Consider the following 27,726-nt stretch of genomic DNA (forward strand, 5'->3'; position numbering starts at 1 on the left):
TTTTGTTGTAACAGCTCATTTTATTTAAAAAAAGATGTTTTTGAATAGATGCAGACAGTTTAAATACAATCTAAAATTAATCTTACACATATTTTTTGTAATACTGGGAACAAACTACTTTTTAAAACAATTTGCATCTAGTAGCATTTCAATGTTGAAGTAGCAATTAGCACTGTAGCTACAATGAGAAAAGCATAGTGTGGAGTTTGTATACAAATACACGAACAATAAAACACACACGTTTACATACTCTTGGTTTCCATCAGCTCCTCATAAATAATGCAAATCCACCACTGGTGAGGCGACTTTTCATTGGTCCGTTCAGCTCTGCTTCTCATAAATACAACAAAAATCAGGTTTCTGTCTGGAGTGTTTTCAGTTTGAGTCCTCCAGGCTGCTGCTTTTCTGCTCTGAGCTGCAGTTGCAGAGTCGATGCATGATGCTTTGCAGGCTGGGCTGCACGATGCCGAGCAGCGGTCTGAGGGAAGGGTCCCCGTTCCAGCAAGCCTCCATCAGCTGCCAGCACTCTTCGTCGAAAGTGGGAACCCGCTCCGGTCTGGAGCCTGAAACGACGGACGTACAGGGAATCAATCACCTATAGTCAGAAACTAAACGACAAACTGACTGATCCAGAACGATCCTGAATGATCCTCTGACCATAAGAACAATCCAGCTGTTGTCCTGCTGAATCTCCAGCAGGTGGCAGTACAGGCTGTATTGTGAATTGTCCAGATTCAGACAGTAGGGCTGCAACTAATAATTATTTTAGCTACAGATTATCAAGGCGATTAATTGGACAAAAAAATTGGCACATTCTGCATATTTTTTTATTTCAGTCTTTTTTATAAAACACTTAACACATTAAAAGATGGAAATAATTAACTTCCTTTTTTCAATAAGAAAGTAAACATTTCATTGCCTAAAATGCAATAACAGCATTCCTTTATCATTTGTAGTAAGGGATGCATCTGCAGCTAAAAAAATATGTCTATCATCAACAGTGCATGGCTGATCTATTGGTTGTTTTGTTTTTTTTATTAACTAATTAATAATCGGACAACAAAAAAATCTTTAAAAATATTTTTTACCAAGTTTGAACCAGGTGAGTTTTAGAAAGAACATATTTACAGACAAAGATTTCTTTTTAAATCTTAAATGAAAAATGTATATAATTTTTGCTTCATTACAGCTGTGAGTGTGTTGCCTTTATCTGAGCCTTTGTACCAGTTCATAATTAATCCATTACTAAATGAATTGATGATTATTTCAATAATCAGGTCATCATGATTACCCTGAAAAGTCATTTTAGCCCTAAAAGAGTTCGTCTTACTTGTTGCTTGTCAACAAAAACAGACACAAACCAGAATAAAAATCTCTTTCCTTCATGAGCGACACCTTTACCTTTCTTGACGTTGTTCCACAGATGGTCCTTACTGGAGCATTTCTCAAAGGCTTCCGGGAGTTTCACTGAACCAGTGCAGAGATACCAGAACAAGATCCCGAAGGCGTACACGTCCACCGAGTTATCGTACTTTCCTGTTAGGAGAAAACATCTGGAATTAGGCTCGGCATTCGTCATTTGACACTCAAACCTTTTCATGTTTCATTCACAAATCTAAATGTATTTAATGTGACAGACCAGCACAAAACAGTTTCACAATTATAAATTAGTAAAAATGAGGAAAATCTGAGAAGTTGTGGGTGACTGTGGCTGGGAGCAATGCTCAGCAGTCTTAAAGTTGAGGGTCCTCCAGTAGCATGCCGACGTGCCCCTGAGCAAGGCACATAACCCCAACCCGCCTAAAGATCTCCATGTCGCTGTAGGAGTCCGAGTTTGTGAAAATGACTTCAGTGTGAAACAATTTATGAGAAGAAAAATTATATTTAACTTCAGTCAATTTACCATCTACCCTGACACCCCTAAATAAATTCCTACCCTAATGAAATGCATATCTGTGATAAACAAGCAGTTCAGAAACTTTTATTAACCTTTATTGAGGCTTGGAAATCTGCAGCGACAGACGCAGCTTTTTGCGACATCAACAGTTTTACACGCTTCTCTGAAGGACATTTAGCAGCTATAAAACTGCCTTAAAATGTCTTAATTCAAGTCTTGCTACAACATTTAGGTCTGGACTTTGACTAGAGACAAGAAAACCTGTCAGAGGCTTGAAAAAACCTGAGACAGGGACGGAGGATCACCTCTCTGAAGGGGAACGATCTCAAATATGCAGCCAGAGGGTGCACCATTTTCCCTCCACAACTATTAACTACTTTATGTTTGTCCAACACAAAAAATACAGACATTTAGGTTTGTGGTTGAAATGTGACAAACACACCTTTACATCCCAGAAAAAGAAAAAAAACATTTCACTATTTACACTTTTATCTTCTTGTGGCTCTTTTTGGAGCTTCGCTCCGAGGTTTTGGAGTTAAAGGGACATGAATACCTGTGAAGAGCTCTGGAGCCATGTGGATGGGAGTCCCAACGATGCTGCCAGACATCATGGCCTCTGGTTTGCAAAAACCCAGATCAGTGATCTTTGCACGATTCTGTTTGTCCAACTTAAAGAAAAACAGAGAATAAGATGGTTTAGTTAAACAATTGAAAATAATTAGAGCTGCAACTAATTTGAGTAATCAATTATTCTAGCGATGATTAATCAGATTTAAAAATTGCACTTATTCTGGATATTTATCAGTTAAAAACTCAAACCTCTTAATGTAATATTAACTGCACATTAAAAGATGCAAATTAAATATTCACCTTATTTTTTACATAAAGTCAACACTTTATTGCCTAAAATATCTAAAATGCAGAACAATAGTGCACGTCTCATCATTTGCTTTTTACTTTGATACTTTAACCCTTTCTGCTCGACTTTCTGCTCAGTACAATGAAGCAAAAATAGATTTAAACCAGGTTGAGCTAAAACTGTGACACTTGAGGAGTTCTGGGTAAAACATTTTTAAATACAAAGTAGGTCTTTATTATATCTTACATCTTAGTCTGTATACTCCAGTTAACAATTAATTACTAAATTAGTTGATTATTTAAATGAGCAATCACGATTAATTGGTTTTATTGTTTCAGCCCTAAAAATAATTATAAAATGCTTACTAAAGCAAGTGACATGACTTATAAGAGCTAATAAAAGTGATGTGAACTGCATATTATTAAGAATATAATTACCAAACAATTCGATATTGTTTGAATTGTTTGTCTCTATGTAAGACAAATGCTACTTTATGGACTTTTTAATAGATCAGCAAATTTTGATTATGATTAATATAAATTTTACTGCAGAAACAAAAATAAAATTATTGGGAACATATCCTGAAATCAAAAATTTAACATATTTTCTCAGACTATTTTGTAACTAATGAAATTAACAACTGGTTGTCATGACAACAAGATGGCCGTTTCAAGCTATCCACCTGTTTATGAGCCAATATGTGACACACAGCCCACAAAAGACATAATTAGTTCACTGTTTAGTTGACTTGAACTCACCAGAACATTTTTTAGTTTAATGTCTCTGTGCACGAGGCCCTGGCTGTGCAGGAACCGGATCCCCTCCACCACATCCAGGGCGATCTGCAGCCTCTCTCTGAGCGACAAACCAGCCTGGTAAATCCAAAAAAAAAAAGAAAAGAAAAAGAAACTCAGAGTTTCTGCTTTGTTGTTCTCAGTCAAGAGCTTACTGCATTATCAAGCGACCTTTAATCCGGTGTAGAGATCTCTGTGCAGTCGCTCCATGATAAGCAGCACGGCGATGCTGGAGCCGTCTCCGTAGGTGTGATCGATCACTGAGCCGTGCAGGTCGACCAGCCGCTCGTGCTTGGGCAGAGTCCTGCAGCAGCACACACGGCGACACGGAGAAGTGAAGAAAACAAAAAGATTCCTGTCATGTAAGCAATGAAAACCTAATCATGTTTTATCTGAAGGTGAACATTTAATTTGTTCAAAGATCTGACACCTGATGTTACTGCTTGTGATGCACTGCAACTTCAAACACGTCGACATGTCTGAACCAACGTCAGAAACAGTTTTCCCACTAAAGAGTGTGGTTCAGCCTCCAGAACAAAACTAACACCAGCACCAACAAAACTGGTCATTTGACATTTCTCACATCATCCTGCATGCAGCTGAAAGCAGACATTAAACGTTTTCATGACCTAGAAAAGGTAGCAAAAGTTTACTCTGGTTTTACTGTGTTAAAATAAAAATGCAACTTAACCACAAAATTGTGCAAATTGAAATTACAGAAATAAATTTGCTTAATGGAAACACGGCAATTTTGAAAAAACTTGAATAGAAAGTTTTGGCTCTAGGATGAGGTGGTTTTTTCAGCCGCATCAAAACATTTTTTTGCATCACTTCAGTCACATAATCGACAGTCGGATGTTGCCACTGGCACAAACCAGGAAGTAGACAACAGGAAGTGGTAAGAGGAAGATGTCTTTTGTTTCTGTTTTTCAGACATTGTGACTTGAATAAAGCGCCGACGTCTGATGGCTGATGAGCGCTAGCATCACGGCTGAATTATGAATATATTTCATGTAACTGTCAAGCTACTAACATGATTTTAATTTAATTTATTCAATGGAAACAGCAGAATTGTGAAATTGTGGTTTTTCAACATTAGCCGAATTTAGACCAGCGGTGCTCAAGATGCGGTCCGGAGGCCATTTGTGGCCTTTTGCAGGATTTTGTGCGGCTGATGCAAATTAACACTTTTTCATCTTTAGAGCATTTTTTTATAGAAACTTTTAAATAAAAATCTCAAACATTGACCCACTTTTCATAAACACAAAGCATTCAGTCCAAAAAAGGAAATAATCAACCCCCAAAAAAGTGAGAAACATGTCCTACAAAACGTTGCAAAACGTTTTCTATGTTTTGTATCTACAATGATTTAAATTGTTACTTTAACTTATTTTTGAGCAGATAACTTTTTTTAAAAAGCACAAAAAGTTTGATTTAAAATACTTTTCATGGCCTCCAAGTGCTTTCAACATAGTGATTTTGTCTCTACCACTGATTTATACAAAGATTTGCGCATATGTGTAATGAAAACGCAGCTTCTGTGGCTCTGATGCTTATTTATTGTAGCTCACCTGGTGTAGTGAAACTCTAAAGCCAAGTCGTTCCAGTGTTTGTCGTCAGGAGGAATCACAGACTTCAGGGCACATGGGTAATGTCCTCCCCAGTTGTCACACAGGTACACCACTCCATACTGGCCTCGGCCCAGTTCCCGGCCAAGCTTAGGCTTGCCTGTGAGAAAACATAAGTCACGAACTCTGGTACTGATAATAGACGTGTGTATATTTGTAAAGCGGCAGGATAACTTGAGCAATCAACACCCAGCAGTGGTATGTTTGCAATATAAAGAGAAGAATAGCAGCCAATTATTAATCTGTGCCACTAGTTGCTGCACAGGCCGTTATCAGTAGGACAGGAACTGTAGATAGTGAGACTGTGTTACATTCCTGGTGGAAACAAATATCCAGACTTACTCAGGAAGTAAAACAGGGTGAAGCCAAAGTTAAACAGCTGCTTCTTTAAATAAAAAGTGGGAAAAAACTCATTTCTTTTCCATTTTCTAAATGGATTTGTACACTGTAAATTCCCACAGTAAGATTCAACGTTTCCTCAACACTTCAGGGTTTTAGTTTTTGATCCATCAGATTATAGAATCAAACATGAACTGGATGAGATGTTTATCATGAAGAATTTTCTTCAAAACACAAAACATGATCTGGTTCCTGCACCAGCTTAAGGAAGCAGCATTATGTGTTCTCCAGGAACGTAGAGCCATTTAATATCACAATAAAGTAACTATTTTACCTTAAATTGTTGTTATATACACATTTTTGGAAAAAGATTTCACTTCCACTGCACTGAACCCCATTGGAAACCTCCTAGTTTTTCCACCAAATATTGATTTCTGAACTCTTCCTGAGTTAAAACATAAATATTGTTGTTTCTAAATGAATATGAACTTGTTTTCTTTCCGTCATTTGACGCCTGAAAGCGCTGCATATTTTTGGTTATTTTTACCATTTTTGCTTGGAATTTCAGAGTCATGTTGTCAGTAGTTCATAAAATAAAAGAGCAATGTCCATTTTACTCAAACATATCTATAAAAAGTAAAATCAGAGAAACTGGTCCTTTTAAGTGGTATCTTTATTTTTTCCAGAGTTCTCTCTGTATATATATAATATCAAAAATATATGACTTTGCAAATTAACACCTTGAAATTGGGCCTCTGTCTCTTTAAAAACTGCTGCTTTTTCTGACTCTGCCTTCAGGAAGTCATCACAACATGGCTCCTCTATTAACCCTTTAACAACGTACTGACCAGCGTTTAACTAAAAAGCGGCTCCTATAACAGGAGTGCAGCTCCATCAGGTGTTTGCTAATTGCTGCTGGCTAGTCTGTAGGAGATGTGGGGAAGGGAGACGCTCAGAAGATTGGAAACTCCAGCTCTGAAGAGGAGACGCGCCTTCAGTCCCTCCAGGCATTTTGCACAGCTGATTGGTTGCCATGGAGATTGAAGGTTTTCTCAAACATGCATGAAAGAATCAAGGCAACACTCCAGGCATGTTTTTGATGAGGGAACATTACAACATAATGTAAAGTTGATTTTGCAAAACACTGTACTGCACTTGACACCACGACTTTGCATGTTAACACACTGCTCCTCTGCGGTTCTCACTTTGTTTACATTCTGTGGTTTAACACTGCAGTCCAGCCATTAACGCTGAGCTTCATCTGAAGAGAGTTTTACAGGATTCGGCGTGAACATTGAGAGCGGTTGGTTCGCCCGTGACTCACCGTGCAGCAGCACGTCCCTCAGGGAGCGGCTCTCTAACGACAGCCGGGCCAGTCGCGGGGCGTGGTCCTTCCTCACACGCAGCCACAGGTCCTCAGTGCGCTCCAGACGGCCCGTGTGACCTTCCTCCAGCTGCAAACACACAAACAGAGAAAACATAAACACCTCCTGTTCAACATCTCTACTGGTTAATAAAAAATCTCTTCTGTAAAACCTTCAATTTGTTGTAACATTTTTCTTATAACATCAATATTTCTGGTAATTTCTGAAAAAACAAAACAGAATAAATCTCTCTATCCCCTATTATTATATTATATATTATTTTTATTTATTGTTATGAATAAAAACACTGTATAATTCAGATACAAGATAACATGTTACAATATGCATAACTAAGTAATATATTTAAGGTTAATATTTGCTTTTAATACAACAGTAAAGGTAGGATGCAAAAACCTTAAAACTTTTCAGGAATTGGATGAAGCCACAAAGTTTCACATAATTTAAAGATAAATAAGAGCTGCAGCTTCTGTGCATGTGACAAAAACAAAAATACATTTTGTCTGTCACTTAATTTTTTCTGCCTTTCTCTAAACGGGGTTATTGTTAGATATACAAAGTTTTAACAACTTTCTATTTAGGCTGTTCTCAGGGACTAAAGGTCACTGCCTCTGACCTCTGAGGTTGTAATTATTCAGACTGCTGAGGTCCTGAAGTTCACCCAGTTACTTCCTAATAAATATATTTATAAACAGAGTGTGACAGTAAATAAATGTCCTTGGGCTGTGCGTAAACATTTTGGTCTGCAGCTGAAAGATTTTTCTCACAGCAGAGCTTTCAGTGTGTTTGGATATCGAACACATTCAAAGTAAATAAAATTGATTTAAAACCTCCCCTGTTGTCTTTTTCAACTTTCTGAATTTATAAAAAGACAAAACGGTGCCGGACATTAAAGACAGATAAGGTACTATAAAAGCAAATGGACGCAGCAAAATAAATTAATAAAATTCTGTGGTCCGAAGGAACTAAAGGTAAAAGACAATATTAAGTTTTGTAGATGTAAATATAAGTAAAGGGTTGGTAATAAGGAAAAAAACTGCAAGTTTCAATTTTGGAGATGCTTTTTGCAGTGGCCATAAAAACAAAAAATGACTTTAGAAAACCTTTCCGTCTGTAAATCCATAATTACAAATAAAGAAAGAAAGAAAGAAAAATCGAGCTACTCTGGATAAGACTGGTTCTGATCAAGGATTATTTTAAATGTCAATGTTAACCAACTAAAGTAAAATCTCATATTTTGTAATACTAAAGTTGGATTTCTGAGTTTAATAATCATGTTACTCACTTGCTATAATCCTTAAAAAAAACAAACAAAAAAAACAATCACAAATGACCAAAAGTAACTTTAAAAAACTGTCTTATATATAATTCATATTCAATAATTCATGTTTTTGAGTTGACCTGAATTCAAAGTCTAAATAGATAGAAACAGTTAAAAACAGATGACAGTTTTTGTGTGGGTTAAAATCACTCTGGAAGCCCAAGAAGTGCATTGGTGGGAAAAAAAAATAATAATTCAAATATTAAATATTCAAAAACAGAAAACTTGAATAATTAATAACTATATTAGCACTAAACAAGCAAATTATTCTGAATAGTAACGATTATATGCAACCAAAACCAACCAAATAATAAATGAAAACAATAAAATATGGATAAAGAAGACTAACAGACGTAAAACAATCTAAAAAAAAAAAGCTACACAGATAAAAATATGTAGCTTCACTTTGAGTACAGCTTTACTACTACATAGTAAAAATAGAAATCTTGTTTAGAAATTGTTTATGTGGGAAGATGAAATATTATAGCTAAAGCAGAACAAAAACAAAAAGCTGAACTAGACTTTAACATCAGAGGCTTTCTAGAACTACTTATTCAACACCTGCAGCATTTGCTCTATTTTACTTTCATTTGCAGCTACAATCCTTCTTTAATGCAAAGCCACGCTGAGAGAAGACAGCAGGAGTTTATATCTGCAGGTCATGGAAGCTCAGCTTGTTCTCCAAGCGGCGCTGTGACAAACTGCTGACGTAATTTTCATTGTTGAATGTAATTAATGTAATTATACCCTCTGAAACATTTCCAAAGCCTCAATCCGCATCGCTGCGTGTATAAGATGGTTATGTTGATTGTGATTAGTTTCACTGCACCTCAGATAAAGAATTAGCGAGTATGAAGATGTAGGCAGCAACGTGAGCCTTGTGATTATTATTAAAATAAGATGATTTGGTGAGGAGGAGGATGAGAGAAAGAATGCAGGTCCATTTCTGAGCTTCAAAGACAATAACAATAAAAAACAAATGGACTCGGTCACTCTACCAGGCTGATGCAGAGAGTTCACAGGCTACTAACTGGCTGCAGATCAATGCTACAGTAAATTATCTGAGTAATGTAAGTTTATTAGCTGAGCAATGCGTTTATGAAAACAAGTAGGAAAAACATGAATAAGAGAAAAAACCCAGCACTCAGGTGGAGAACAGCTGTTCTAGTGTCATTATGATCTGTTCAATTATTCATATGAATCAATTATCTTTGAATCAAGTCTTTGTAAACAAAATTGTCAAAAAAGAGCTAGTTGAGACCAAAGAACCTGACTGGAGACTTTTATCATCCGGTTTTTGGTAGCAAAAAAGAAAAACGATAAATCATGCAAATGGAAATTATTGAGATTATTTCAATTTATCATGCAATTAATTGGTTTATTGCGACAGGCCTGATGTCAACCACACCGTTTATTGCAGAATTGGTGAAATAATAATGGTTAATGTGTTTTATTGCCTTTCTCAGTTAAATTGAATTGTTGGATGAAAACAAAAGTGTTCAGGGAATATGATGAGCATATTTTTCCAATTTATTTGAACTTTCAATGTGCTTTAAAAATGACCTCAGTCAGATGAATTTAGCGTTCCCTGAAGATGGTAAGAGTTATGGGAGAGGAGACGGCTCTAACCTGGCGTAAAGACGCTGCGAAGGCCTCGTGGGAACTGTTCAGCCGGGTTCTGAACTGGGAGCAGATGCTCCGGGCCAGTTTGGCAGCGCTCAGACTTTCTATCGCATCCTGGGCAACTTTCCGCTTCCACTCTGGTGTGATGGCAGGAGGGTTCACCAACGTTATCCGGTGGATTATCTAACAAAGACAATGATGTGAAACATAAAAATATATATATATAAACAATAAGTTCAGAGTTTACCAAGGTTTTTTTAAGAGGTCTCTTGAGTCCTCACCTGTTTGATTTGCTCCCAGACCAGTTTAGTCACAGAGGATCCTGAATGAAAGGTGACCTCCACATGATAGGCAGCATTAAGTAACTAAAGAGCCAGAAAGGAGGAACCGGATTAAAAGTCACACCTAAAAGCTAAGTGTCATTTAATAATCCAGACTGTTGTTTTGATGAAGCACAAATCTGGAATAAACTTCCAGAAAACTGTAAAACTGCTGAAACGTTTTGTTTGGGTTTTTTTTAAATCAAGGCTAAAATCTGACATATTTGAGTTGCTTTTGACTAGTAGTAAGTAGAACATTGACTATTATATTTTATGTAAATTTACTTGATGATTCTGATGGCATTTGAGAAAATGTGATGTTTATTGCTGTTTCATAATTGATTACTTTGTTATGTTTTTATGGTGTTAAGCACTTTGAACTGTCTTGTTGATTAAATGTGCTACGAATAAACTTGACAGACTAATACTTATCACTATGAAAAGTATTAAATGTTCACATTGTTACATTACAACCACCAAACCAACCAAGTCATGCATATTTGTAAAGAGGAAGGAAAATAGACGGCCTTAATTTCTTTTCCCACAAATTTCCACCTTTCTAAAATAATGGTCGAAGTCATTTTTGGCCAAAAGATGATTTAGGAAAAAATAAATAAATAAAAATCACTTTTGGCAAAAATGAATTTAAGCCATTATTTTAGGAAGGTAACAAAATAAAAACTTTGAAAAGTGCAGTTAACACTTTGTAGTTGTAGTTTCTCTGTTATTGTCCGTCTTTGCTCATCTAGAGAGTGAAATGATCTCTGGGACTCTTCAGACAGAGCTGTTAATGCGTACTGTCACTTTAAATCCAAATAAACTGCTGCTGGCTACAGCCCCAACTCAACCTTTACACTCCACATTGAAAAGCAGAAGTGGAGCCTCCTCATTTTTCAGATTCCAGAAAACATTAACTTATTGCAACAAAACGTCTGAGAGTTTTTTTTTCAACACTCTGGCTGTATTCAGAAGCAGATGAAACCCGAGTGGAAGTATAAAAATGTGCAAAACATGAATTTTGTGTAATAATCATCTTAAGTCTTTTGCAGCTTCTAACAGGTCGACTTGCAGGACTAAATATAAACTGTGCAGTAGAAGATCATGAAGTTATGTAAAATAATTTTCACTTCTCAGCAGCGCTATAAATCATGCTCCACTGTTCATTATAAGCTCCTCCCCACCTGTTTTAGATGCTCAGAGGTAACATTGTGCGCAGAGGAATCAAAATTGGACTTCTCCAGACTTTCGAGGCATCGCTCCAGAGTTCCCACAAAGCTCTCCCTCAGATAGTCCACAGAGCTGATCAGCTTATTCGCCACCGCCTGATTCAAACGCAGCACTATCAGCTCCTGGATCAAGTGGATGCAGGACGTTATTTCCTTTGACGTAACAGGCTCTCCATTGGTCGTTACAATGATGTCTGTAGATAAAAGAAAAGTCTGTAAGATAATGTGTCACGTGTGTGCGCTATTAGCACAAACAAATATGGATGTCATGAGCTGCTATTTTTTTTGTGATCCTGAACACAGGTGTTCAAGAATGCTCCAAAATTTACAGAGTGCAAAGCTGATGGACACATTTTTAGGAATAGGCTGTTGCTAAAATGTCTTTTTCTTTTGTTTCCTATGTTTTGTTTATTTTTCATTGCAATACCAGTGAGCAAGATCACAAAATCCAGCAATTTTTTACTAAAAAACAAACATGGCCACACAAATTTAATGAATATTTTGATGATGTGCTGAAGGGTTAGTGTTGGAAAGAGTCTGAGATTCTTAAAGAGACAGAGGCCTCTTTAAGGAGCCTCTGTCTAATTTCTTTTAAGCTGTTTTTGATATGTACAGCATTTTTATAGCTCCAGGTAATACAGTTACTTGATTGTGCTATTAAATGGAATTATGTGTGTGAAAAGTGCAAAAAAATTAGGAATACAGCAATGGAAGATTTCTGCACATGGTTGCTTTTGCTCATGTTTTTCACATATCACAAAAAGAATTTGTGATATGTGTAACAAGATTACTGAAAATTTTAAAAGTATTTGTTTATCTGAGAGATTAAGACTAAGCTCTTCATTAAGGAGTTCAAAACTAAAACATTAAATATCTATCAAATCTGTTCTAAATTGCATCCAGTGGTCATATGTACACTATATTTCATGTTGCACTGCAATATTAAACGCTGGTGCAAACTAAGAAACTTTAGAGGTTACAAACAATTATATACAAGTATGTTTTTTAAGAATCTTATTTAATTTAGGAAATAATAATCCAAATAATCAGACACAATTTATGTTGCTTTGTGGCCATAACCCAGTTTTCTTTGTTGTTAACCTTTCACATTGGCAGTCAGTCATAACTAGTGATGTGTTAACTAAGACAAGAAATAACACTGATCAGGCATAATCATGGAAATAAAGCAAAAATGAGAAAATTTTAGAAAGAAAATGTTAATCTCACACCCAACAACTGATTTGCTGTAAGTCTTTGTTTCCCATTTACAGAGTTTAAAGGTAGGTCTATAAATTATTGCTGCTGAAGTGAGTAAATGGATTTTAATATGGTGTAAAATCTCAACAGGGTTTCACTTCATAAAAAGTGCAGAACAGAAATCCTGTCTTGAACATTCCCAGAGGGATTGCTGGCATCGGTCGACAGAACGGTCCTTTTCCAGCTACTTAACAGTTCAGCCAAACTTTTAGGACAAATTGCAAAACCCAGCCAGTTCTGCCCCTTTGGATCAAAACAGAGTCTCAGCTCAATAAAATGGCCTCAAGCCTTTTAGGCTCATAACTGGAAACTTCTGTCCAATGGAGAAAACGGAGAAGCATCTTTTGTTTTTCTCTCAAACAAATTATAAATCAGTTTCACAAAATAAAGGAAAGGATCGATAAACCATAAACGGTCTGAATTAGTCTTTAAAGATGGTAAAGATATAAAAGAAAAAGACTAAAATAGGAGACATTTGTTCTGTTTTTATGTGATTATTGAACAGTAAAAGGAAAAGAATTAACACAAAGCATATTTCTAACTTTAAACAACTGAACTTGTAAATATGAAAATACTGATATTTGACAGAAAAGCCTTTCCAGCCTCTTCATAGATTGAAATAAAGCTCTGAAAGTGCAATTAATAAAAATGATCTGTCAGCTCAAAACAAACAAGCTTTTTCTCATTCCAGCTGCTTTTCATCCACGTTTTATGATCTGCCCAGATTCTCAACAGGAAAAAGCCGCTAAAACCAGACAGATGCCAGCGAACGACTAATCGTGAGTCATAAAATTTAATCCTAATATTTAATTGGCCAATTAGTGGGTCAGTCCTCCACAAACTCAGATTACTCAAACTATGTCCAGACTTATGTATATTACTTCAGAGCTGAAACAATAAATCTGATTAATTGTGATTAATTGACTATTGAAATAATTGCCAACTAATTTAGCAATTAGCTGATGATTCTCTAGTTAAACAATTAATTGTTTACAAGAGAATACAGACTCCAAAAAAGGCCATTTGCTGAAAGAACACCTTGAGAGCAGATACTAAGCAAAAACTACAAAAAATTATATACATTTTGCCTTTAAATATAGTCTACATACTGTATATAGTCTACTTCTCAAGTCACATTTTTAGCTTCATCTGATTAAAAAAAATAATCCAATCAAATCAATTAGCTAATGGAAAAAATAAAGATATCAGCGCTACACTGTATTGATGTTAAGTCGTGTAGAAAGGGTTGAGATTTTCACATTTTGATGTTGGAAGTATTTTTTTGTAGGTGTAGATTCATCCTTTGCTACAAATGATTAAGCAGTCACTCAAGGAATGCTATGTTGTTGCATTTTAGAAAATAAAATGTTTATTTTGCAATTTAAAAGCACAATTATTTTTGTTTATTTGGATTTTCTTATTCATTTCAAATATTGTATAAAATAAGCTCAAATGATTAAATGAAATATATGCAGAATGAGATATTTTTTTGTACAATTACTAGATTAATCTTCAAAATAATAGATTAGTAAAATAACTGTTGTGAGTCATAAAATGTAATGCCAATGTTTAATTTACTGACTATTTAGTAAGTCAACCCTGCAGAAGGTCATTCATATATTACTCAGGCTGCATCCAGAATGCATCATGTTATTTATGCTTCCCAAACTCCAGAAAGCTGAAAGAAGCCCTTTCAGCAGTCCGAGGTTCATTAGTGTCTAGTGTGCCGCCTCACTAACCTGTAAACTCCAGATTGGCTGCATCCTCCAGCAACTGCTCCTTCATGCTGCTGAGGGTCTCCACGATCATCTCCTTCATCTCCTCCTGCTTTCGGTTTGCGATGGCCATCAGGGAGCTGAAGAGTTCACCCTCTTTCTCACGAGTGTACTCCAGCCTGCGGGGAGTTATCTGCAGGTCCCTCTGCATGTCGAAGGCCTGCAGGGTAGCGATACAAAGACGACAAAGGTCTGTTAGTGTTTGTGCTATGAGACTGCAAGGGGTCAAAATACTCTGGCAGCAAATAGGTCACGGATTGACGACAGCAAACCAGCGCTAGGATGCGTCATCTTCTGACCTGGTTGATGAAAAGGTCAAGACATCGACAGTGAAGCCCATTAAGCAGGTTGGCTGCTTCTACTTGTTGGTTCTGGAGAACTTGGCGAGCGAACGGCACCAGCAGCCGATGCAGCCTTTCGAAAGATTCTACCAGCATGCTCTGGGGCTTAGCCCCTGGGGTGGAAGTCTGCGTAGGGGCTCCACAGGAACAGTGTCCGGTCTGAGTGTTCAGGAAGCCGAGCGAGAGCAGCTGCTTGTGGAGGATGCTTTTCTCCCTCTCCTTCTCCGCCCGGCAGCCGGACTCTGGGGAGGCCGTTAGCGTGGAATCAGGGATGCGGAGAAAACAAATGGGAAACGAGAGCAGCTCTTTGACCTTCCGCAGGTCGGCCACCTGCTCCGAGCTGAGAGAGTCCTGGTTGATGGCGTAGAGGATGACAGTTACGACGTTGCGAGTGCAGTCTTCCAGGGCCTCTTCTATGGTCTGGACGCTCGGACAGGGGACCACCATGACCTTTGTTTCCTAAAGAGAAACAGGAATATTTAAGATTCAAGCTACTTTGCTTCTTTTCACCTCAAAATTCACAGGTTTCACCGTTTATTTTTGAGATTTTTGTGGTACACCAACAGTTGCTATTTTGTAAATAGGATTTATAGCTGCAGACATGTGGAGCATGTCTCTAACTTTACACACTGAGATACAACATTTATGCACACTCTACTTTCCATTCTGCAAAAGAGGAGCCTGGCCATTGTCTTATTATGCAATTCCACTCAAGTAACTGTTAACTTGAGTACAGAGACTAAAAGAAAAAACAAGCAGAAAGAAGCAGTAATTAAGTCAAAACTTTATATATATATATATGTATATCTTAAATTTAATATAAAAAAAATTAGTCTGCAAATAAGTTCTGCCCAGAACTCTTCAAGTAGCATAGTTTTAGCTTCATCTTGTTCAAATTCAGTAAAAAAAAAAATTAAAAGATATCCTCTTAAACATCTTTGCAATGCAATTATTAATTGGTTAATTAAAAAAAAAATTTGTCAACAGATTAGACCTTCACTGGATTTATGTTAGGTCAAACAGAAAGGACTGACATTTTTACATATTTATAAGTATTTTTTAGCCAAATACGCATCTTTTGATACAAAAGATCAAGCATTCGCTAAAGGAATGCTGTGTTACTGCATGTAAGGCAATAAAATGTTTATTTTTTCATTTGGAAAGGAACTTGTTTAACTGTATATTATAATGCATTTTTATATTGTATAAATAAAAAAAGACTTGAAATGTGCAATTTTTAAAAATCCATCAGACTGATAGATTAATAATTAACTAAAACAATTGTTAGCTGTTGCCCTACTTCCACTCCATATTGAGGAGGTTAAAAGATAATTTTGTTCCTACATCAGTTTACAATCAAATTAATTTTGCATTTTCAGAATAAACAAAGCGCAGCTGTTTCTCACTTTGTGCAGAAACAGCTGCTACAAGCCGCCTGGCGCACAATGATGAGTAAATAAACATTTGGCAGAGTGTCTTTGTTTTTCAAATTGGTCTGATTTATCTGGTTAACTTGTCGCCTCATCAGATATATTGAACTGCAAGCGTTGTATTCGAGGATCTGATTACAATCAGCCGCACGGCCAAGACAACACAAGACTTTACGTCTCTATTTACAAGGCAAACATGTATCTACCCATCATGCACTTTGAACTTCAGAAAGCCAATTAAAACCATTTATAGTTTGATCACTGATCATAAAAATGTTCCTCATGCATCGTGTTCTCAGGTAGCAGGCTGTAATTCATCCCTGACAAATATAATCTAATACACAAGAAAATTATGATATATAACACAACTACTACTAAAATTAATGTCACACTGATGCTAAAGTTAAATTGAATAATCATTCAATCGTTGTCTATTAGGTAGCAATTGTGAAGGTTACAAAATTTTATTTTACTTTAAAAAGTAAATTAAAGTTCAAAATGCTGTTCAGTGTTTCCCTCTAAAACACAAAAATCTAACATTTCTGTAGCCAGAGTCTAGCAGGGATGCAGTTCTGTGAATGCAATGTATCTATAGTACATCACTGAGTCACAAGAAGAACTGAAAATATTGGTTTTATTACTGTGGTAAACAGTCCTCAACGTCCCAAAAGACAGACAATAAAACTTAGCTTTAAATCTGAGTATTGTTTTACATATGTACTAAAAAATTGGTCTCTTTCTACACTTGTCCAAATATTCTAAAACTATTTCAAGTCATGAAAACTTCCTGGTCAACAAGAACAAATTTAACTGATTCTTAGTGCTGCAAAGTCGTGGAAACTTTTAGTGTTGGAAACTTTCCATTTGAAATACCGTATAACTGGAATTTAAGGGAATAAAAAAGTCCACACTTAATTCTTGAGTAAAACAATTAAATTTCATGCAAGTACACTTGATATCCATGCAATTTTTCAATCACATGCAAGCATGTAGCGCATTAATTACTGCATACTGCAGGGCGACATGCGCCACACCCCCCACATGCACATGCATTTCTCCATCACATGCACTGATTATTTCTAGAACCTGGAGAATTGAGGCCACATTTTTCAGTCCACACCACAAGAGTAACAATGCATAAAATGAGAATTACATTATCTAACTTGCATTAAAAAAGTACATTTTGGTAATATTTGATAAATATAATATATAAGATATACATCAATTAAACAGGCATACAATCGAATGACTGTTTTACTATAACAAAATAAAACGTTAATATTTGTACATTTATATGTGAGAAATTTCCAGTCAGTTACTATGAATGTAACGTATAGTTGCCAGTATATATATATATATATATATATAAATCCCCAAAGTAAATTCCCATGAAACGTTTCCAAAGATTAACCACATATTTTCCAGTTTGATGCTTTTCTATTCAATCAGCCTCCATTGCAGGTCAACTCTATGCCTTGTGAGAAAATTGATACAACAGCCATTGTACTGATCAGCAAAGGTCACCAGGCCAGGAATCGAACCCGCAACAGCCGCACCGAGGACCAAGGCCTCCGTATGTGAGCCGTGCTCAACCCCTGCGCCATCTCACCACACAAACATTTTTAATCAGTCCTCTTAGTACAACCTCCTCAGATCATCCAAAAAAACTATGTTTCTTAGACAATCTTCAGTTTCCTGGAAAAGAGCACCATATTTTATTAAAAATCTCATGTTATTTTCATGATTAACTCTAAAAGTTCCCAGGGCTTTTGTAAAGGAAAGGCTTATTCATTTTTTATTTCACACCATGTCCACCTGAGCTGGTTTTTACAAAAAGTACTCATTTTGACATAAATAAAAGCACAATCCACTCCCGCCCCATTGAGGATGACTTTGTTCACATCATACAAGCTGGTCCACTGAAACCATGGGCCGTGTGAGGCTTTGAGCTTACACTGTTGTGACTGTGAACTAAAAGGAGTTTGGCTAATAATTTATAGACATCGCCTGAGGGGATTTCCTTGACAAACATGAGATCGTATTCAGGGCTTCCCCCAGAAAACCTGCTAATCCCAGTGGAAGGGGCACTAGGACATCATTTAGCAGTAAAAAGTTGTTCAAAAATAAGACTAGCTAATTTCACATTAAACATACAACCATAGAGCTCTAAAAAAAAGCCAAACATAAAGATACATAAATAAAATACTTACTAAAAGTTTTCTTTGTTTAGTAATGACTGGTAAAGTATTTTGATTAGCTAGATGTGGTTGGTTATTTGTCCAAGCAAACGCAGTATTTGCAGGGAATATTGGATGGAAAAGACCTGTCTGTGATCGGTGGTGGAATGGTTTATTTACATTAACTCAATCAATTTTGAACTGCAGAGGCAAGTGAGTGTGAGGTATAAACACATACACCGCACATTCTTTAGTCAGAATATGTTCTAACATCAGTCTCATTATGTGCTCAACAGGAACTTCATGTTAAATTATATTTGCAGTTCACCTGGAGCGTTGAGGCTTTTATTTTTTAACTTGAAGCCTACTTTGATGCAGTACTCTCCGAACAGTAAGGCGGCTGGGAAAACCCTGCATATTATGTCTGATCATTGAAATAACATTGACTACGATAAATCATACTTAGGTCACTAATGTGTTTTTTCCATCCTTGCTATTTCTACACCACTTCTCCTGAGCTTTCTCATGTTTGTTGCTAAATGTTTTATCAGCTGTTCGCATCACACACAGTAAAAGTCACTCCTAGTGGCCAAATATACCAGTGTTTGTGAAAAACCAACAAACATTGGACATTATTTTAATATTGATTGATGAAAAATTAAACATTTCAGACCAGTATAAGCCAAAAAATTAGAACATCTGCTCGTATCACATGTTTCTTTCTATTCTTAACACATAGCAGCACATAATTATTTACGGTGGCCTTAGGAATGTTTCTGATGGAGGAGAAAAAAAAGAATAACACAAATAAAGAGATTTTCTTAAGCCTTGATAAATAACATGAGCAAAAATAGACTTGCAGATGGTCTGAAAGAGAAAGCATGAAAAAGAGGAGAGAAATAGGGATGACCAACCACATAACAAAGGAGACAGTCAGTCCCGTCTCCAAGAAACAAGAGGCGAGTCAGCCTGGCCAGTCTCTTTGGAACAAAGATAGCCTGCAAACTTTTGTTTATGGGAAGTTGAAGTCAGTACAGTGTTTGAATTGCCTTCATGTAACCCCGTTTCTAATAGCAACTCATCAAAATAATGTCTGAATGCTGATTTTAAGATAGAGTCCTGCTTTAATCTTCAAAGCCTGACAGTAACTAAGTGCTCTATGGACAACATTGCATATCTTTCCTCAACAGTGCTAACTGGGACTCAATTGTAAAACCACAACAGTCACAGTGAGTGTTGGCAGCATCCAAGTGACTCTATAAACCTGAGCAAATCTGAACAGAATAATGCTAAAAATGACTTCTATAATCTACCTGTAGTGCTGGGGTTATAGGTGACCTATAATGTTTCCTTGAACAGGTTATGATACATCTATGTGGTTTATAAAACATGTTCATAACATTTTTTAAAGATCATTCCTAGTTAATAAGATTTTAGTCTGGTCAGTTCTGCCTGTTTTGAGCTCCTTTCAGAATGAGATGTTTTAGGGCGTCTTGTCACTTTAAATCCTGCTGCTTGCCACTTCCCCAACTCAACTTTTACACTTCTACACGAAAATGGCTGCAAACAGATAGAAATTATACAACCATACATGTTTAGAAAATAGAAGTGCACAACCAATAAGAATGTCACAAGTGGTTTCTGGATGCCCAGCAGTCACTGTACGCAACTACAACCTTCCCATCACAAGACAATTACAGAGCCACAGTCCCCCAATATTGGAGAAACAATATTATGCTGACAGCCATTAATCCATGAGCCTTTTGGAGCAAAACAATGATCTGAAGTAAGAGCACGGATTTATCAACCAGCCAATTTAGCGTTGCTGATTTCCCCAACTTTGGGAGATCAGTGATCGGCTGATACTTAGATTTGAAGTTGATCTTATCTACCTCATCAAAGGTCTACAAATCAGCCACCCTCATCTTTTGTTCTACTGTGAGAAAGGTTTGACTGATTGATCGGCCCACCAGGTTATGTCTGGACATTTGCAGTTAACAATAGTCACCCCACCGTTACCAACTCAGAAACAATCGACCATGAAAACTGCGACCGGTGCATCCCTAATCTGAAATAGAGAAAAAAAAGAGAAGAGTACCTGCTAATGTCACAACCAGTAGATAACCTAATATGATCTATTAAATCTTTTGTTGCTACATTTGTTAAACTACATTTAACAACTGTAGTTTGTTAAGACTATATTTAATTTAGGCCAAGCTGGGAGCCGAGAATAAACTCCAGCATGAAGGACAGCTAATTAACAAGCTGGTTCTTGTCTGCAGGGCCTTTAAAGCACAGTGCTGTGATTATAGCAGAACCGTGTGAATACCACAGCCGGCAGAGAGATTCTGCGGCTTCATTTATCTCGTGTTTAATCACAGCTCTGCCTTACCAATTCAGAGGGAACATGAACCTCTGCAGCACGCTGCTTTAGCATGTGACAAACCCATGTTTGTTAATAAGAACAACCATATAGAGCAAGATCAAACTCATCCTTATGTCGTTTGAACCGTCACCGCCTAAGTGTGACACACGTTGATCTAAAGAAAAAAAGAAATAAAAAACAAAGCAAATCCATCCATGGAAATTTGAATGTTGGTGTAAAATTGTTGGTTTTGTTTTGCCAACAGATGTTTTCCTTTCATGCAGTTCTCTGTGACCTAAATGAAAATTTGTAGCCAAATGAAAACTAGGTCAAGGTCAAGACCTGGGTCATAACCTCTGGATATATCACAGTGTGCATCAAGCTTCGGTAAAAAAAAAAAGATTTCTACTTCAGTTGTTCTGAATTAGATGTTGCTTTAGCTAAGGTTTAAAAAAAACAACCTCAAACTATTTCTTGTCAGTGCCCCAGAGTTCGAATTTTTCCAACGGCATCACAGCAAAGAGCTTGAGATCTTTTTTTTTTACATTACCCAGTCATGTGAATCACACCAGACCAGTGGCATTACGTAAGGGGGCTGGGACGGACGGGTGGGTCGTCCCGCTGCACAGCTAACCCCAGCTTCTTGGGTTATGTGATGCTTGGTGAAGGATCTTGGTCTAAGCGATTAGATGCTTCATGTGTCCCACATGACAGGAGTGACTGCAATCCTTCCATTATGTCCAATGTGTTCACCCCCAAGGGATATTGTGATTTTCAGGTCACAGCGAATGAAATTGTTGCATGACTGCAACATGTCTGACTTTCCTCCCTATTCTCACACAATTATGGGTCTATTTCAACAAATGCTTGAAGCAAACAGTGAGAGCAGCTGCTAAGAAGTGCATTCCTGAACAGCAGCATAAATCAGGTAGAGTGAGGGGGAAGAAAAGCGAATGGCCCAGGAAATAATCTGCTCAGCTCTGTAATCTGTCTGTGAGCTGAGCCATGTGAGAAAAAACTAGCTTAACTAGATGAGAAAAAGCAAAGAAGAGAATCTATGCATCAGTTTTTATATTTGGAGGAAGAACAACCTCCCTACAAAATAAAACACAGAAGAGACGTAAATTATTTAACGTGAATAGATTAAGATGGTAAATTCTCCATGATTTGTTTTACAAGATGATAAAATAAAGACAAAGGAAACGTACATGGTCAGATTAGCATCATGTGAGCATCAATATTTAAGCATGGCAAATTAATTTATGTCTGAACTTTGACTAGGCCAGTATATATACTTTGATCTAAAGTATGAATATACTTTAGATCAAAGTATAAATATATTTTGATCTAAACTAATCCTTTGCATTTCTGGTTGTATGCTTAGGAACATTGTCCTGCTGGAAGGTGGACCTCTGTCCTCATGTCCTTCAGTTTCTAACAGGTTTTCTTCCACGACTGTCCTGTTTGTACCTCCATCCATCGTCCCCATCAACTCTGACCAGCTTCCCTGTCCCAGACTGGGAAAAACATCTCCATAACAACAATATTTACCCATTTCAGTGTCCAGGGTTGGTTTCTAGCTGCATATAAAAATAGTCCCCACCATTTTGCATATCTGACATGACAACTTTGATATGATATTTTCTGATTCATTCAGAGGTCTATGAGCGATGCAGCAAATAGATAATTACGACTCCTAACAAACTCTCAAACTACGGAGCTGTAAGATGATAAGCACTTTGACCTTACTTTTTATAAGGTTAAAAGAGAAAAGAAAGTCTCTACCATCAAAACTAGCTACAATTAGTAGGATTTTGTGTCTGTGCAGTGTGTAAAGTTCAATAAATTAATGTAAAAAGCTACAGAAACCTGGAGTGGCTGCAGCCTACCTGAAGCAGAGGGTGATGCAGGGTGATTTCCAGCTCTGCTAGTCTGTGGGCTGGGTCCTCACACTCCTCGTGGATTTCCAGGTCCTCCCTGGGAACCGTATCCCAGCGACCACGGTTTGCAGCCAACTGGTGGACCAGCTCATATTGGCCGGGCAGCGCCAAGCTGAGCCGCGTCTGTCTGCCGTGAGTAAAACACAGCTTCCTCCGCTTGCAGACAATGCCGTGGACGCCGCTGCAGGCCTCTCTGGCATCTGCACCCAGAGGCAGCAGCCGTTCCCCCAGCAGGCAGTTGAGCAGCTGGTAGCGGGCGGCGCAGTCCTGGCCGAGCACCAGGATGTACGGTGCAGCTCCCACCGTGTTGCGTAGGAACTCTTCCTCATGACTTGGGAAAGAGATGCAGCTAAGCTGGCCTGCAAAAGGATTTCACCAAATCAAACACATGAACTGCAACTTCAATGATGCATGGTTTCCAGAAACAAATATTTATGACTGAGCTTTTTTTTTCAGCAGCAATGTAAGATTAGATGAACTACTTCAGGATGCAGGGTTTCCTCTACATGTAACCGATAGTTTCGCAACGCCACGTCAAAATAAGAGCTGCCACATTTTCAGAATAACATTTTCTTTACACTTTAAAACAATGTAAAGCACTGTGCACTTACCACAACAATAACCAGAGTTTAAATTAATTTAAATATCAAATAGGCTGCACCGATGGCAGTTTTCTGACTGCTTACCCTATTACCGACCTTTAAAAAGCCTGACCTGTCGATTCTGGTGTTGACAGATACTGACTTTTTCTGGTCAGAAATGTTGCTAAATGTAGGAAGAAAGTTGCTGAGTTAGCAACAATGGGGTGACTATTGTTAACTGTAAACGTGCAGACATGACCTGGTGGGCCAGTCTGTCATTCAAATCTCTCTCACGACAGAGTAAAAGAGGACAGCGGTTGATTTTCAGATCTTTGCAGAGGCAGATAAAATCGATGGATAAGATCAGCTTCTCATGCCTGTATCGACCTATCGCAGATCTCCAAGATTAATCAGTGCACCTCTATCACAAAACATTAAAATTTACTTTATTTTGTAAGTCTGCAAAGCTGGCTACTGTGTACTGTGCTGCTTTCAGTAGTGAAGTAAAACTAGAGACGACGATCCGAAGGAGAGGGAGAGAAAAGGTGAAACAAAAGGTATCAAAAGAAGGTTTAGTTATATGAATTTTTAACACAAGCCTGTTAAAACGACCCATATTTTAACATATGTTGCATTTGAATGACAGTAAAATTGTTAATTAATATAGTTTTGCCTTAAAGTGTAACATTCAGAAACATTTTGAAGGCTGCCAGTAATTAATCAGCAGCATCGTGTCACAGCCCACCACCACGGTTTAAAATAAATCCCAGATGATCTGCCACAGTGTCTTTCTCAGAGTATGCTGTAGATTGCTGCTTACCACAAAAGACATCTAAATATTTTGTGTCTGATAACAGCCTCTGGCTATTAGTTCTGATCTAACCCAAAGATGAGGAGCACATGCACAGAGGAACCAATTCAGCCTCTTTCCTGTACTTTCAGGGATAATCCTGCAGGACGCTGAGTCACAGTCTCCAAGAGTTATATAACAAAAACAGGACAACAAATACCAGATTTATGTGCCGACTGCACCGAATGTTTAGCTGAACCCACATTTGCTTTAAACCAAATAAAGAAAAAAACTAAGGACAAAAATAAATCACTGTTCACATGAATCTTTTAAAAAAACATGAAGAGCCTTAATCCAAAAACAAAATTTTTCCCAGACAGATAAATATTTATATTTATATGACCCACTCATATGATAAAGTGAGGTTTAAAAACTAAATTATTTTTGTTCTTTTTCCGTCATCATAACCCTGTTAGACCAGGTCCAGATGAAAATCAAGAACATTTACTGCTTTTTTCCTATTATTTAACCAAATACAATTCTACTTAGTCAAAACCTCAATTTCTTCTGCAGCCAGAACCAATTAAGTGTTGACGGGAACAGCTGTAAATTAGCTCAACAGAACCAACCCTGTAGTATGTGCATTTATTTTGCAGATATTTACTTAAATGACAAATTAAGTGAGTACTGTCTCGATGTTGGACTGTAGAAGTTTACAAAATACAAAAAATGTTGAATTAGAGATGCACTTAACTGATACAGAGCTGTAATTTCTGTAAGGTCTGATTCTTCATTTTATATTCCAAGTGTCACAAATAAAAGAGGAGAAAAAAGTTCAGACAGTTCTTTAATAGAGCTGGAAGTTTTGAATCCCGTGGATTACAAGATTATCCCCATTCCTCAACTGTTTCATGACTTTTTTTTTACAACTCATAAAAGTGATTCAAACTGCCGATGTGCTTAGAAACAAAAAGTGCGGGAGTTACTATTTTGTGGTATTTATTAATACAAGATTTGGAGGCTAGGAGATCTAACTATTTGACTTGCAGATGACCAACTGGAGCAGATTAAGGGGTAATTGGCAGACTGATAATAAAGTTTAATAAATAAGATTTTAAACTGAACAATTGCAAGTAAGAAATGTGTTTTTTTGGGCTGGTGACCCATTCAGGTTTACCCGATGGCTGCTGGAGATAGATACCATGATGGTTGGAAGGTTTATCTGCATTTTTAAACATCTTCAGAAACAGCCAGAGAAATTGCTGCTCGTAAATTTAACTACGAGCATTGATTGATTCCTACCCGCAGGATGACACACTTTGTGTCTGATTCTGAACAAATAATAGTTGTGGTTTATTACATAGTAATAACCACAGCAGTGTGTCATAGAAAATGAATACATATTGTCTGCTTAATTTCCTTTAATCGGCTCTTGCATGCAAAGAAGTGTCTAGCAAAAGTGTAAGAAACAGATGCACCCAAAGGCCACACGATGTGGGTGAACTAAAAGCGTTCAAGCATCGCAGGTCAGCTGGCCTAAAGCAAGGTCCCCACATTTACAGAATAGACTATTTAGACAGAGTGATGTCATAAAAGCATCTAAAATTATCCCAACATGACTCTACAAAAAACAAGACAGAAAAAATAAGTATGTTTACTTAAAATATAGTGGTAAATTTAAAGGTCTTGTATTCTACATTTTTGCTTCAAGATGAAAAATGCTACACAAAGTTATTATAATACTAAATCAACATGTGATACATTTTTGCTTCATTAGAAAAACTGTTTCTCTTTTATTTAAATTAAATGTAACCATAAATACTACAAGGCAGTAAAACCATTATATTTTATCTCACGTTATAATAATCTAATACCAGCTTAGTAATAATTATAATATGAAATTGGATATAATCCAGTAGAGTCTAGAAGTGATAGCACAACCAAGCAGCAACATGACCACAGAGTTCAGCTTTAAGAAATCCAAACTGTGCTGAAAAAAGTCTAAAAGACGATCAAGTCTTGATTGGACCAGTCCACATAGAGTGCTTTCTTTAAATCTTGACCTGATCTCAGCTAGATTAATTGAAACATGAAAGTTGCTCTTCATACATCAACATAAAAAAAAAGAACAGAAACTAATTTCAGTGCTTAATCTAGTCAGCAGATAAAAACATGGATTTAGCTCTTTCCATTGAGGGCAGCTCTGTGGTCTTAATATTTTGATCAAGGTTAATCTTCAGCTTAACATTGTTCATTCAAAGCTGGGAAACAGTTTTGACCTCCTTTTAACGTCATTACTGATCGTTTCACCTTTCCCAAAGATGTGCTACACCACGACCACACGTCCCATCTCTTGCTGCTTTCAGTTCTTGGTCTGGTTGAGCTTTGCAGGTTTCTCAGCTCCCAAACAGATTTTCTTTCATCTGAGGTTCACAGTTTGATTAAGAGGTTTAAACTTGGACCCATGTGGTCGTTCCAGCAGGGCAGTGATCCCAAAAACATAACAAAACTTGTTTTGGAATCAAAACTCCAGGTGGTCAAATAAACTGGCTGGAACCATGTTAGAAACTTGAGCAGCCTTTTTAAAGTAATTAACAGGGTTGTGAATTAAATGCAGACTAAAATATAACTATAAAAACACTGAGAAAATATAAACAGAAACGTATATATGCACCAGTAATATATATTAAAAAAACGATATTGTGCCAGACCAATTTTACCTTGAATGACTGAAAAATTATGTTTTAGTCCAAGTAAAATCAAAACAAGCAACTCCCACCATTTTTCAGTCAATAAACACATGAACAAACAAAACGTATCATGATTGTTAGCTCTATGAAAAAATTAAGGTTAAGGCTTGCACACAAAAGCTGTAATGTAAGAAATTATAAAACATTTTTTTTCTCTTTAATGGGTCTTTAGAATAAAGAAAAATTAAATCACCAGGTAAGACTTCAAAGAAAGACAGAAATGGGCAAAATCTTCAATTCAGCAAAAAATGTCAACATAATCAGTGCATTTAGTCTGCTCATGCATTCAAGAGGAAGTCTGTTTTATCACATTAATCAATGCTTTTTTTCCCCCACAGCAAGCAGATCTGAGCCCTCTGCACCAACAACTGGTTGGTTCCCAGTCTTTACAGGTTGCAAAGCAAACATCCTTCTTTGATTAAATGTCAATCATCGTCTTTCATTCAGATGGTGTGGCTGCGTGTGTTCAAGCTTACCTGCCTCCAGGAATGCTGAATCTGAGCTTATGGTTGCTGCACATGCATTGCTGTAGTTTTGCCTTATTTCTCTGAAGAACACATTGGTCTCCTTCAAGTTTTTCTTCAGCTGTATGGAGTGCTTGTTGTAGCTGCTAAATGTTCTCTGCAGTTCCCGGCCTAAAGGAGTATTTTTTTGCTGCTGTACATTTCCCTCCATGGTCGACAGGTTGAGCTGTTGTTGTCTTTTTGGCGTGATTTGCTTTTTTTTTGTTTGTTTGTTTTGTTTGTATGTTTTTTAAGCAGGGCCCAAATTTCGAGGGTTTTTATATTATTTTTTAAGCAGCAACAGAAGTAAACACGTCCTTTTATGTCAACAATTAGTTAGTTGTCATGCTTGTCCTCCTCATGTGGCTAAGATTATTATTAACTAATTCAACTAAATGAATAGTCGTCGGTAAAATAAAAAAAAAAAA

General features: G+C 37.0%; 1 protein-coding gene across 1 annotated transcript; it reads right to left on the bottom strand.

The window, feature by feature from the left end:
* Positions 1 to 27,501, bottom strand: dstyk (dual serine/threonine and tyrosine protein kinase). The gene is made up of 14 exons (XM_028002160.1): positions 27,272 to 27,501; positions 22,624 to 23,033; positions 14,721 to 15,221; positions 14,386 to 14,581; positions 11,345 to 11,583; positions 10,125 to 10,208; positions 9,850 to 10,026; positions 6,842 to 6,971; positions 5,122 to 5,278; positions 3,722 to 3,854; positions 3,515 to 3,628; positions 2,451 to 2,565; positions 1,402 to 1,536; positions 1 to 563 (listed from the first exon to the last, which is right to left on the bottom strand). The coding sequence occupies exons 1-14, from the start codon at positions 27,468 to 27,470 to the stop codon at positions 376 to 378; spliced, it is 2,778 nt and encodes a 925-aa protein (XP_027857961.1). The 5' UTR covers positions 27,471 to 27,501; the 3' UTR covers positions 1 to 375.
* Positions 27,502 to 27,726: the final 225 nt, after the last annotated feature.

Source organism: Xiphophorus couchianus, chromosome 20, assembly GCF_001444195.1.
Source record: "Xiphophorus couchianus chromosome 20, X_couchianus-1.0, whole genome shotgun sequence".
NCBI classification, from domain to species: domain Eukaryota; kingdom Metazoa; phylum Chordata; class Actinopteri; order Cyprinodontiformes; family Poeciliidae; genus Xiphophorus; species Xiphophorus couchianus.